The sequence below is a fragment of the Monomorium pharaonis genome, unplaced genomic scaffold (assembly GCF_013373865.1).
Source record: "Monomorium pharaonis isolate MP-MQ-018 unplaced genomic scaffold, ASM1337386v2 scaffold_720, whole genome shotgun sequence".
NCBI classification, from domain to species: domain Eukaryota; kingdom Metazoa; phylum Arthropoda; class Insecta; order Hymenoptera; family Formicidae; genus Monomorium; species Monomorium pharaonis.
Window position 1 is genome coordinate 1 of NW_023416045.1, and position 11932 is coordinate 11932.

General features: G+C 29.0%; 2 protein-coding genes and 1 pseudogene across 3 annotated transcripts; 1 reads left to right on the forward strand and 2 right to left on the reverse strand.

Annotated features, from left to right (window-relative positions):
* Positions 1–4: 4 nt before the first annotated feature.
* LOC118648815 lies at positions 5–1623 on the reverse strand (annotated as a pseudogene).
* Positions 1624–2013: 390 nt separating this feature from the next.
* Positions 2014–3625, reverse strand: LOC118648816 (pheromone-processing carboxypeptidase KEX1-like). The gene is made up of 4 exons (XM_036295234.1): positions 3373–3625; positions 2913–3110; positions 2619–2777; positions 2014–2237 (listed from the first exon to the last, which is right to left on the reverse strand). The coding sequence occupies exons 3-4, from the start codon at positions 2701–2703 to the stop codon at positions 2014–2016; spliced, it is 309 nt and encodes a 102-aa protein (XP_036151127.1). The 5' UTR covers positions 2704–2777; positions 2913–3110; positions 3373–3625.
* Positions 3626–3737: 112 nt separating this feature from the next.
* LOC118648814 (early endosome antigen 1-like) lies at positions 3738–11285 on the forward strand. 2 transcript variants are annotated; one of them, XM_036295233.1, is made up of 13 exons: positions 3738–4119; positions 4204–4211; positions 4284–4379; positions 4726–4859; positions 4951–5049; positions 5703–5912; positions 6003–6104; positions 6762–6968; positions 9108–9363; positions 9914–10011; positions 10301–10556; positions 10630–11037; positions 11122–11285. In XM_036295233.1, the coding sequence occupies exons 5-13, from the start codon at positions 4951–4953 to the stop codon at positions 11193–11195; spliced, it is 1710 nt and encodes a 569-aa protein (XP_036151126.1). In that variant the 5' UTR covers positions 3738–4119; positions 4204–4211; positions 4284–4379; positions 4726–4859; the 3' UTR covers positions 11196–11285. The 2 variants fall into 2 exon arrangements, with proteins under 2 accessions (XP_036151126.1, XP_036151125.1); XM_036295232.1 differs by lacking the exons at positions 3738–4119; positions 4204–4211; positions 4284–4379 and having other exon boundaries at positions 4624–4859.
* The last annotated feature ends 647 nt before the right edge of the window (positions 11286–11932 follow it).

The window sequence follows — 11932 nt, forward strand, 5'->3', positions numbered from 1 at the left end:
CTTTCGGTTCTAATTTTTTTATGTGCGTTACAATAAAAGGATCTTCTGAAAATGTAACAATTTTTGAAAGTGCAAGATAGCATTTGTTTTCTTTTTCTATAATATCTATTATCCGACCAAAATGTCCTGATTTTAATTGTATCATTGTATCATTAGTACGTTTTACTTTTGTATATTTTATACTATGGAAAACTTTACCGTTATAAATACATTTTTTAAATACACGGCAATATTGTCCATCAATTTTCTTGGAGTAGCTTGCTCCCGTAAAAACAACATCTTCACCACAATAAAAATAAGTTGACAAATTTTTATGCCTAAATATATCAGTACAATAATTTTTAATAATATTTGACGAGTAATTAACATTTCCTGTTTTGAAATGTAATTGTTGTAAGTGTTTCCTCGCTATTTGCTGATCCATCTTGTTAGGACCATTTATCAATTGCTTTAATTGAAAAATATTTCCTTCAAACGGAAAAGTCGAATTGTTCCAAAGAGGACCAGTTTGCTAAACTGATTGTACAACATGCAATAAAATATGAACATTAAATGTCATACTTTCAACTCCGTAATAAACCTGATAATAACCAACAAACTTTAGGGCGTCATATTCGCATTTACTAATTCTTCTTCGGTGATTGTTGTTTTTAATAAAGTGTACAAAATTCTGACGAGTAATGAATAATGTTTAAGAGCTGTATCATGAAGGATATCTTCCAAACATGGTAGACTGTAGACTAATATCCATGTTTCACTTCAGCACCTTTTAACTTTTCTTTTCGTGATCGTGGAAGTCGATGTATATCCTGGGTAGGTGTAATAGATAACAGACGTTTTTCAATAGCTTTGACATCCGCATTACGTAATTTAAACATTGATTGTGATTTTGGGCATGTCCACTTATTGTATAACTGCTGCTCAATACCAAAAAGGATAGTATGTAAATAGTCAAAGAAAAGGACCACACGATATCTATACATGGAATTTGAATTAAAGCAGTATTTACTTTTACTCCTCTCTTGACGTTTATTTGATAAAGTAACAGTTTTTTATTCCTTTAAATGACTTTCATGAGATCTTAATTCGGGATCGATATCTCGTAAAGGATATCTAATACCTGAAACTTCTTAACATAACATCCTGGATGGTAACACCAGCTACAACAAATACCCATTAAATTGCATTCTATTGCAAGATTGGTCGACATACAGTTCCACATAAGCTAATGGACAAAATTTTACAATAATCGATTCATTTTTTAAATTAGTTACTTCGATACCATTTTCATACAATAATTTGCTTCATCGATAAAGGTAGAAAAAAATAATTGAGCTATGTCACTTGTAGGTTCTTTGTACAAGTTAGTATTCCACATAGTAGAATTTGTTTAAATCTACTGATAGGTGATACAAAATTTGGTTGTACTGAAAGTGGATAAAAGCCTCGTTTTCCACTGTTTGTCAGTGGTGCACCATCGGTACTTATATTATAAGTTAAGTAACAGGTATTTCTATTGTTAATTTTGTTGTATAATTTACTGTCATTAACATCTCTCATAATCTTTGTGCTATCAACGTTACACTGATTTACTGTCACTGAGTTAATAAAATTAAAATTTCTTGTTTAATGTAGGGAGATTCAAATAACATTTTAACTGATATGTTAAATTAATAGACGTAAAATAGTTTGTAGATTTTAACGTTATTTTATTATTTGTATCACATTTTGAACATGTTTTTATATAATTCTTAAAATTTAATTTTGATATTGAATATAAAATTTCTTTGTTGCAAGAATTACAATAATAATGATAATTATTTTATCGTCTGGTGGGTCAAATCTTTGTTGTAATCTATACTTTGAAATATTTATATCTTTGAACTCGGGTCCTGCAATTAATTTTATTAACTCAATCAGTTTTTTGTCTCCTAATCTGACAGTCTAATCGAATTGAGAATCCCATTATCAAAGTCATTATGTCACGAATAGTTAAATTAGTTTTCTCAAACATTATAGTATTATCATCAAATGACCATTAGTCTCGTCGTCACTGATATTCGCATCATAATCATCACTATCAAATTCATTGTTATCAGAATCATAGCCATTTGAACTACTCTCACTCATATGTTTGTCATCATCTTCACTATTGTCTTCTACACTGCTGGCATCTTCATTTTCTTTGTCCTCGTCTTCATTGTTTATATGAATAATTTCATTATACTCAAATGTATCTATAACGCAATAAATGCCTTGATTATACATTATTGATTCTGACAATAATCGAAATGAGTACCTTACTAGTAGAAAATAGGCGTCCATAGAAACTATTGGAATGTCTTTGTGAAGACTACATTATTAGATAATACTATATAGACTAGGGTAGAACTTAATTGGTTAAACTAGCTATATATAATATTAGATCTACGTGGATGCCTCGATAATGAAAATAAAGTTTCTATAGGTTAGAAGATTTTTTAAATAAGTAGATATAATAAACTTTTCATTTTACAAATCTTTGAAAAATCTAAGTTACAGGATTTCTACTTCAAACTGTGCGAAATATAAATTCTTTATTTTAAAAACTGTAAATCAGGGCCACAGCGTGTACATACCTTCAATATTTAAGTCAGGTTTATATTCTGGAGAGCGAATCGCTGTGGAATTATTACTACTAGCTTCATTATTATTCATTCTCATGTCACAATTATTCTCACTTCTAATACAACAATCACGGTTCTGCTCATTATTCAAGTTAGAAAAATTACTGCTTTCTAAAAAAATTAGTAATAAAAATTACTTATTTTATACATTACTCTCCATATTAAACTGTTTTTTTTACAATAATGTCGACGGTTCAATATTTTAATGTTACATTATTTTGACATATATATTAGAATATTTTTTACCTGGCACAAAAGCTAATTGATGTTCATAACTCGTAAAAGAATCCCACTTTGATCTAGTAACCCAAGATAAATTATCTCTGAAGTGAGTCTCATAATCTTTATACAATCCTGTTTTGTAACGTCGTTTTACTTTTTTGGGACTGCATTATTTATATCATTATCAGAATTAGAATCACATGATGACGAATCACTCATTATCTGAAAACATATTTAGCAATAATAAAATTCAAATTATGTACATATATAGTTATTTTATTTTTATTTCTTTTAATCAAAATATAGCTGGAGTATTAATTATGTATTAATTATTAGTTATAATATATTTTTTATATAAAAAGAATTATAAAATGTAATTATTATGTGTACATAATACATTATGCACTTAAAATTTTATGTATACACTTTATTATTTTACTTTAATTACAAAAAATATGGGTTGATTTTATTAAAATATACTTACCCGATAATGTATAATATATAATATATACTTTACTTTTTCAATCAGGCTCACTTTCACATATATTTATAAAAAAGTAATTGTTTCATTTAGATCCCGCACCTCAAATATCGATGTAATTATGCGTATTTGACGCGATTTTGCTTAAAACGAATAAATCTGACAAGAATAAGCGTGCATCAGAAAAGCGATCGAGATACTAATCGTTATTAAAGTTGACGAATTAAGGTTAAGAAATCTGTCATACCGAAAAAGCGACGGAACACTATGCGCACGCTCTGTAGTCCCATACGCATGCTCTATGATCACGTGATGTGCTCGTGGCCGCGGCCATGATAGTGAACATTTGCAGAAAGGATCGAGTGGCGGCCGGGACACGTAAAGGCTATTCTACAATTGCGTAAGCGTGATCGTAAGTGGTTGTAAGAGTGTGTAAGGCGTCGTTGTAAAGCGGTACTTCCGGTTGTAGAGCGTGTTGTGGAAGATGGTTGAATTTCATCTTTCACGACTACAACAGATGTGAACGTAAGAGCCAACCAATCAGAGTGCTGTTCACGTCATCATGCCGCACACCGCCATAATTTACTGCACTCTGATCGGTTGCTGTAATCAAGTTTACAACGTATCTTTACTCTATTGTAGATTGATCCGTTGTAAAACATTTATGACTACTACTACTCCTACTCCTACAACCTTACGCTTACGCAATTGTAGAATAGCCTTAATACGCAGTATTCACATATTTGCAAGGTACACGATTATAAACACGTGTGGTGACGCTTTTGTACTTGTATTTAGTAGAAACATTTAGATAAAAATTATTTCTTTGTTTAGATAAAAATGTACGCTTATATAAAATTGTTATCTGGGAAAAATAAAGACAAAAAAAAATTATTCCCACATCTTGCATCAAGAATTTTAAACCAGAGTCACACAAGAAATTTTAAAGTATCAAGTGGAAGAAACAGTAGGCGAAGAACCGTATGTAGCAACGATTTTGTTACTATCAGGTATATATATAATAAATATTACAACTTTTATTCGATTTTGGTTACGTTCCGTTTCACGCATGATGCGTATGATGCATCGTTCATCCTCGTTTATCGTACGTTAGATAAACAACAAAGATGAACAATATATCATGCGTATCATGCGTGAAACGGAACGTAATAGGCTGCACGTTCCGTTTCACGCATAATGCGCATAATGCGTCTTTCATCTTTATTTAACATCAGATAAACAACAAAGATGAACAATGCATTATGCGCATTATGCGTGAAACGGAACGCAGCCATAGCCTTTGCCTGGTTTTGTTCTTTGTTTTTATATATACATGTTGCTTGTGTTATATATTAGATTCAAATGAAGAACTTAAAGAAATAATTAGAACAAAAAGTGTTCGTGCTTCACCATCGTATTTGCTTGTGACAGCTTCGGATAAATCTGACAACGAGGGAAAAAAACAGTTAAAGCGTTCAAAAACTTTTCAAGTTAGTCGTGTCCTATATATCACAAATTTTCTGTTAGATTTCTGTTTAAAAATATTGTACAAATTATTTATTATATATTTTTCATCAATAGATGAATCGTCAGTTAAAAGAACAAGAGGAACTAGTCTGTAATAAATTATCAAAGTTTAAGAGTGATTTATTGCCAATAAACGTTACATTAAAAGATAAGGTAAATGAGTGAATTCATATAGTATAACTATAATAAATAGAAAACAAAAAATGAGATAACTTAGTAATTATAGCCAAGGAATAAGTAAATGAATAGTCAACAAACTATTTGTGTTGTAAATCACAGTCTTACAACATTTCGACCACAGAATTTGATCCTTCTAAAGTGAATTAATCCATTATCAAAATAAATTATTCGCAGGATAACGACTGTTTACAAGCTCGTGCCAACAAATTCATAAAAGTTGTGTCTCATACTGTCAATAACGAACAAGTGTATAAATAATTACATTACAAAGCAGTCAAATCAGTATATATTTTGAAAAGATGTTACAGACGTGATTTAAAAGTGTCAAGCATGGATAAAGGCGGCAGAAAGATTTTTTATGCATTGATTTGTTTGTTATTGACAATGAGACGCAACAACCATTATGAATTCGTTGGCACGAGTTTATGAACAGTTGTTGTCCTGCGAATAATTTATCTTTGTAATAGATTAATTCACTTGAGAAAGACCAAATCCTATGTTCAAAATGTTATGAGACTGTGATTTACAATAAAATAGTGTCAGTTTGTCGATCAATCTACTCATTCCTTGGTTATAATAGAAAAGTTAAGCTTCTGTACAAAATTTAAGTTTTAAATATTTTATAGGAAAATTTAGATTTGTCAAACATTACTGATACACCGCCATCACCCAAAAAATATAGAGTAACAGAAGATTTAGCACAAACAAAAAATAAATTCATGCAAGATGACAATCTAGTCAAAGCACTAACCAAAGAAACAAACACGAGAAACGAAAAGGAGAAGTGTGGTAATGAGTCCCCAAAAAAACAGTTAAAGCATTCAAAAACTTTTCAGGTTAGTCGTGTCCTATATATCACAAATTTTCTGTTAGTTTCTGTTTAAAAATATTGTATAAATTATTTATTATATATTTTTCATCAATAGATGAATTGTCAATTAAAAGAACAAGAGGAACTAGTCTGTAATAAATTATCAAACTTTAAGAGTGATTTATTGCCAATGAACGCAGTTACATTAAAAGATAAGGTAAATGAGTGAATTCATATAGTATTGTATAACTATAATAAATAGAAAACAAAAAAAGAGATAACTTAGTAATTATAGCCGAGGAATAAGTAAATGAATAGTCAACAAACTATTTGTGTTGTGAATCACAGTCTTACAACATTTCGACCATAGAATTTGATCCTTCTAAAGTGAATTAATCCATTATCAAGATAAATTATTCGCAGGATAACGACTGTTTACAAACTCGTGCCAACAAATTCATAAAAGTTGTGTCTCATACTGTCAATAACGAACAAGTGTATAATGATTACATTACAAAGCAGTCAAGTCAGTAAATATTTTGAAAAGATGTTACAGACGTGATTTAAAAGTGTTAAGCATGGATAAAGGCGGCAGAAAGATTTTTTATGCATTAATTTGTTTGTTATTGACAATGAGACGCAACAACCTTTATGAATTCGTTGGCACGAGTTTATGAACAGTTGTTGTCCTGCGAATAATTTATCTTTCTAATGGATTAATTCACTTGAGAAAGACCAAATCCTATGTTCAAAATGTTATGAGACTGTGATTTACAATAAAATAGTGTCAGTTTGTCGATCAATCTACTCATTCCTTGGCTATAATAGAAAAGTTAAGCTTCTGTACAAAATTTAAGTTTTAAATATTTTATAGGAAAATTTAGATTTGTCAAACATTACTGATACACCGCCATCACCCAAAAAATATAGAGTAACAGAAGATTTAGCACAAACAAAAAATAAATTCATGCAAGATGACAATCTAGTCAAAGCACTAACCGAAGAAACAAACACGAGAAACGAAAAGGAGAAGTGTGATAATGAGTCCCAAAAGCTGAGCAGATCTAAAGTTATTCCAAAGGTAAAAATGATCAAAATATATTTTTTATAATTTGTACACACGCGGTCAGAATGAATGCCTGGTCATATGAAGTTAGCTGCGTTCCGAGATTTATATAGTGCATGTAACGCATTCTATACAGAAACCGCGTGTGGACATATATATTTGTTGCAGTTATAGTACTTATATAATTATTATAGTAATAGCTAATCTTTTTTGTGACATTTTACATAAACATATAATTAAATTTATGCAAAAATTTTTGTGAAATTAAAGAAACATTTTCGTTTCTTTGTCTAATAATAATAAATTTTTATTGTTTAACTAGCTGTGTCCGGCCACGCGTTGCTGTGACTCAGTCTTTTTTTTTGTTTGTTTAGATTTAGTGCACATTTGTATTATTGTTTTTCGCGCGCTCGCGTATTAGATTGAAACATTTTTTGTTAACCCTTTCTTTTCTTTATTTGTTTGTTTATATTTCAATTATATTTGTATAGTATTTTAGTTTCGCTTTAATTTCCAGGATTCAATCATTCACTTGTATTGCAAATATTCGTTGCTTCCGTCCTTCTATATTTCCTCACGTATGCTTCTCCGGCCTTCTGCGCTTCTTGCTTCTTTCTTCGGGATCGGGGGGGGGGGTTGTTTCCCGATTCAAACTTTAAATTAACAGTAAATTTCTGCCTCTTGGTAAGCAATTTCTTCAGAAATTCATTTTCTTTTCTTTATGTTTTTTAAATTTTCGTGCTCTCCTTCTCAATATCTTGACTATCAATATCTAACCTTTTTTTTTAATATTTTGTTTATCTTTTTTTTAACTCTTTAAAGTACCTATTCCCACATAAACACTCATAAACTTGCACACACTCTCTTCCTTCAACATACTTCTATGGGCATTAATCTCACTTTATTTTTTATATTAATACGCTCCACAAATACAATAATATTAGAAGTTTCTTTTTATTTAAAATTATTTCTTATTTTTCTTTTTATTATTTTCCTTTGATCAGTTTTCCTTGGAAGCGTTTTTGGCTTCCAGATTTTTTTGTTGAGGGAAGTTTACTATCTTCTTTTCTTCTGCGTTTTTTTCATATTCCATTTGTGCTCTAATTAATACCTCATTCATCCCATCCTCCAACTCTATATTAAGATTATATTTTATAAATTTAGTATTAAATAATTAATTTTTTCTTTTCGGAATAACTTGACATTTTAGTAATAAATTTTGGAATTATTTTACCTTTTTTTTTATATATTTTAATATTATTTTAAAATGAGAGACTTTTATTTTATTAAATAATCCTTTTTTTTAATAGTCGCACTATTTCCTTTACCTTCAAGTTGTAATTTGTTTAAATCTTCAGATCTTTTTATTTCTTCTTTACTTGCTTTATCCAGATTAACTTCTTCTAACAAAACAAATGTATTTTTTGTAAATTACCTTTTTTAACGTAAATTAATCTTTTAGTTTATTTTATTGTTATTAACTAAAATAGTTTCCAAACTTATGCTCAATTTTTCTAACTTTTAACTTCAAATTTTAAACACCTTTTTAAATGGCGTTTCTATGTGCTTTTTTGGGCCATTCTAAAAACGTGTTTATTTAGAAACATTTTTATTTTATTAACTAATCTTTTTATTTCATCGATTTCTATATTTGGGGACGCACTATCTTTTTTTCTGTCGCTTAGGGATTTATTTAAATCTTCTGTTTTCTTATTTTCTTCTTTACTTGGATTTTCCTGTATTTTTTCTTCTATAAAAACAATTTACTTTTAAATTAATTTATTATAATATTAATTTTTAATTTAAATTAACTCAATTCGTGAGAAGGTTGGAGTGAGTGTATGTTTCCTTGTCTCTCTTCGTTGGAATCTGCGTGTGTTTGAGCGTGTACGTCTTCGTTTACGTTGGCCTATGCGTATACGTGTGCTTATACGATAACTATATTAAAATAGAATACTCATTTTTTTTATTTTTTGAGGAACGTTATTTTGTACGTGTTTGCGTTGGCATATACCTATGCGAGTACGTTACCTTTTAAACCTTTTAAACTTTTAAACCTTTAATAAAATAATTAAATAAAGGTTTTTAAAAAGAATGTAATTATTTAATAAAAATTATTAAATAAAAATTTATATAGATTATTTATTTTTATAGATAACATGTATTAGTAAGGTTCATTCGCTCACAGAATGTAAAGAAGCTTTCGAAAAATTAATAAAAGAAAATTCTAAGTTACGAACAGAAGGGGATGAATTAATAAATGAAAACAAAAAATTAAAGAGCTCCAGAAAGGAACTAAAAAAGCAAATAGAAGAAAAAGAATTGGAAATAAAAAAACTTCGTGAATTAAATGACGGTTTGCAAATTAGTTTCATTCAAAAAACTAAGGAGTCTACTAAGGAGTATGAATGTAAATACTTTTTCTCGTACTTTTTATTTAAAACAAATTTATATGTATGTATGTATGTATATGAATTAGTGTTCCCCTTTTTTTCTTATCTTTCTCATTTAAGGACTTTTTACATATAAGGTTCCAAAATGCTGTGTATGCGCCAAGCTACTGTTATACTTGTGTAATCAATTTACTTTCTTAGGGTAAAGTCCCATGGAGCGAATTATGCGGAAGCGAAACAAGCGGATCACCAATCACGAGACCATTTCGACGCAATCTTTGAAAGAATTCTATCAGAATGATCCGTGATTGGCGATCCGCTCGTTCCGTATCCGCGTAATCCGCTACATGGGACTTCACCCTTACTGTCTGGATATGAGTGTCCTCTCTTGTCTGAAGCACACACGGCACTTGGCACCTTATGTAGAAATCGTCTTACGATATTTTACAATATTTAAAATACTTTTTTTTAAAGAAATATTAAAAAATTCATTTAGAGCAACTACATTTTTTAAAAAATATAAGAAATACATAATACCTGAAAATAAAATACTTTGTTTTTTTTTAGCTAAGTTAGAGCAACTTTCAAACTCAAGAGAACGGTTAGATTACTCTCAGAATTATCCAGCAATTGGAATTTTGCGTACTTCAGACGATTTCCGAAGGGTAAATAATTTTGCGCTTTCTTGGTAGAAAATTAACTAGATCACAAGGTAGATGTGTCTAACTTCTAACGTATACAAAATTTTTATTTTTATTGAGATACCCATGTAAAGTTTAGATCTAGCTAAGTTTAATCTAATTTTATCTAGTCTAGTTTTATCTAGTCTTTCACAAAAGCCCTGATAGCTTATACACAGGCGCGTAGAAAATTTTCTACCAGGGATTATTTTCTCCAATTTTATTAATAAATTATTAAAGACCTTATTTATAAATTTTCTATATTATATATTAGGTACACATTGGTAGAAACCAGTGGGTCACTGAAAAACAGTACAGTAATTTACTAAATAATTCAAAAACACCCAGTCAATGTGCTAGTAATATATTAACGCTAGTTTTCAGTATTGAAGAATTAACGACTAGCACAAAAACTGGATATGAAAGTAATAAGAAACTAAGTAAATTACGTGACTTAAATAAAGAAACGAAGAGATTGGGTAAATTAAAATGCCCAAAATTGGACGAAATAAAATACGGTGCTTGTGAAGGTATAAAAATGTAATAAGAAGTTTTATTTGTAATTTTGAGTTGTCATAAATAACATGTAGCTTTGATTTCCAGATTATTATATATATTGGATGAAACATATTTATAAACCAAATAAAGAAGGAAAAACATTGTTTTTGTCAGATATGTTGAAATTTGATATTTTTGCGGGAAGAAAAATTGCAGAAATGAAAAGACCAGAGAGAAAAACATCAAAATTAAAATCACGAAAACTTGTGGAAACTGAATCAGATGATGGAAAAAACTCGAATGAAAAGCATTCTGATTCTGATAATGAAGTAATTTGTGAAGCTGAAATTAATCAGTATAAAATACATTCCGCTAATAAGACTGAAAAACCCTCAACGGAAATTGAAACAAATGACAAACCAAATGAATATGATACTAGAAAAGGAGTAAATAAAACTACTAAGGAGACTACTAAGGAGACTACTAAGGAGACTACTTCTACTAATGAGACAGGTATGGAAACAGTTTTTGTTGACTCAGAGCATTTGGATCTTGACGATAAAGAATTAAGTTACTAAATCTAAAAAAACCTTACAGATGATGCAATAAGTGATACCAATTTTGATTGGACTCCAACTAATTCATCGGCTTCAGATGTTGAGGACATCTGAATCAAGTCTTAGAGAGAATAGTTTAGATGACGTTTTAAGTTTAACAAATACTTTAAATTTGTTACTGAATAAAAGTTTTTTATCAGTGTTTATGTTTAAAAATATTTTTTTGACGTTTTAAAATTTATTAAACTTATTGTAATGACAATTATACATTATTATAGTATATAGTAGTTTTTATTATATAGCACTTTTATAGTATTATACATATTGTATAAAAAAATTTTTTGGATTTTATAATAAATAACCACAATTATAATTAAATCAGCTTTAACCCTTCCGTTGACACATTTAATTTTTAAATCAGGTTTGTCATGAGGTGTTTAGTACCCCAGCCCTAACTTAGTTTAGACAGCTATAACTCGATCACGAACCAAACAATGAATCCATACCAAAAAAATCAAGAGCAAATGTTGAAGTGTATTTAATATAATTTGTTCTTTAAAAAAATTTAATAATAGTATTTATAAAAAATTCTATAAATTGTTAATATAAAAAAAATTTTAAAATATCGAAAATAAAAAATATAAAAAACCAAACCAATTAAAATTGATTACATTAAAACTCATTTTAATAAACTTTAATATGTAAAATAATTGGATTTAATTGAAATGGATCAAGTGTTTATAAACAGGATGAATTATGAAATAAAACAATTAAAACCGATTAAAGACGATTATAGAATGTAATCACCGATTAAATACGATTAATAAATCGGTTTAAATCTGGAATCTTGA

Excerpts from the sequence above, each read along its gene's own strand:
- LOC118648816 (XM_036295234.1), bottom strand. The coding sequence starts at position 2,703 with ATGAGAATGAATAATAATGAAGCTAGTAGTAATAATTCCACAGCGATT. Across the intron at positions 2,238-2,618 it reads ACCTGACTTAAATATTGAAG|ATACATTTGAGTATAATGAA; the intron begins GTATGTACACGC and ends ATTGCGTTATAG.
- LOC118648814 (XM_036295232.1), top strand. The coding sequence starts at position 4,632 with ATGCGCATTATGCGTGAAACGGAACGCAGCCATAGCCTTTGCCTGGTT. Across the intron at positions 5,913-6,002 it reads AGCATTCAAAAACTTTTCAG|ATGAATTGTCAATTAAAAGA; the intron begins GTTAGTCGTGTC and ends TTTCATCAATAG. Across the intron at positions 11,038-11,121 it reads TACTTCTACTAATGAGACAG|ATGATGCAATAAGTGATACC; the intron begins GTATGGAAACAG and ends AAAACCTTACAG.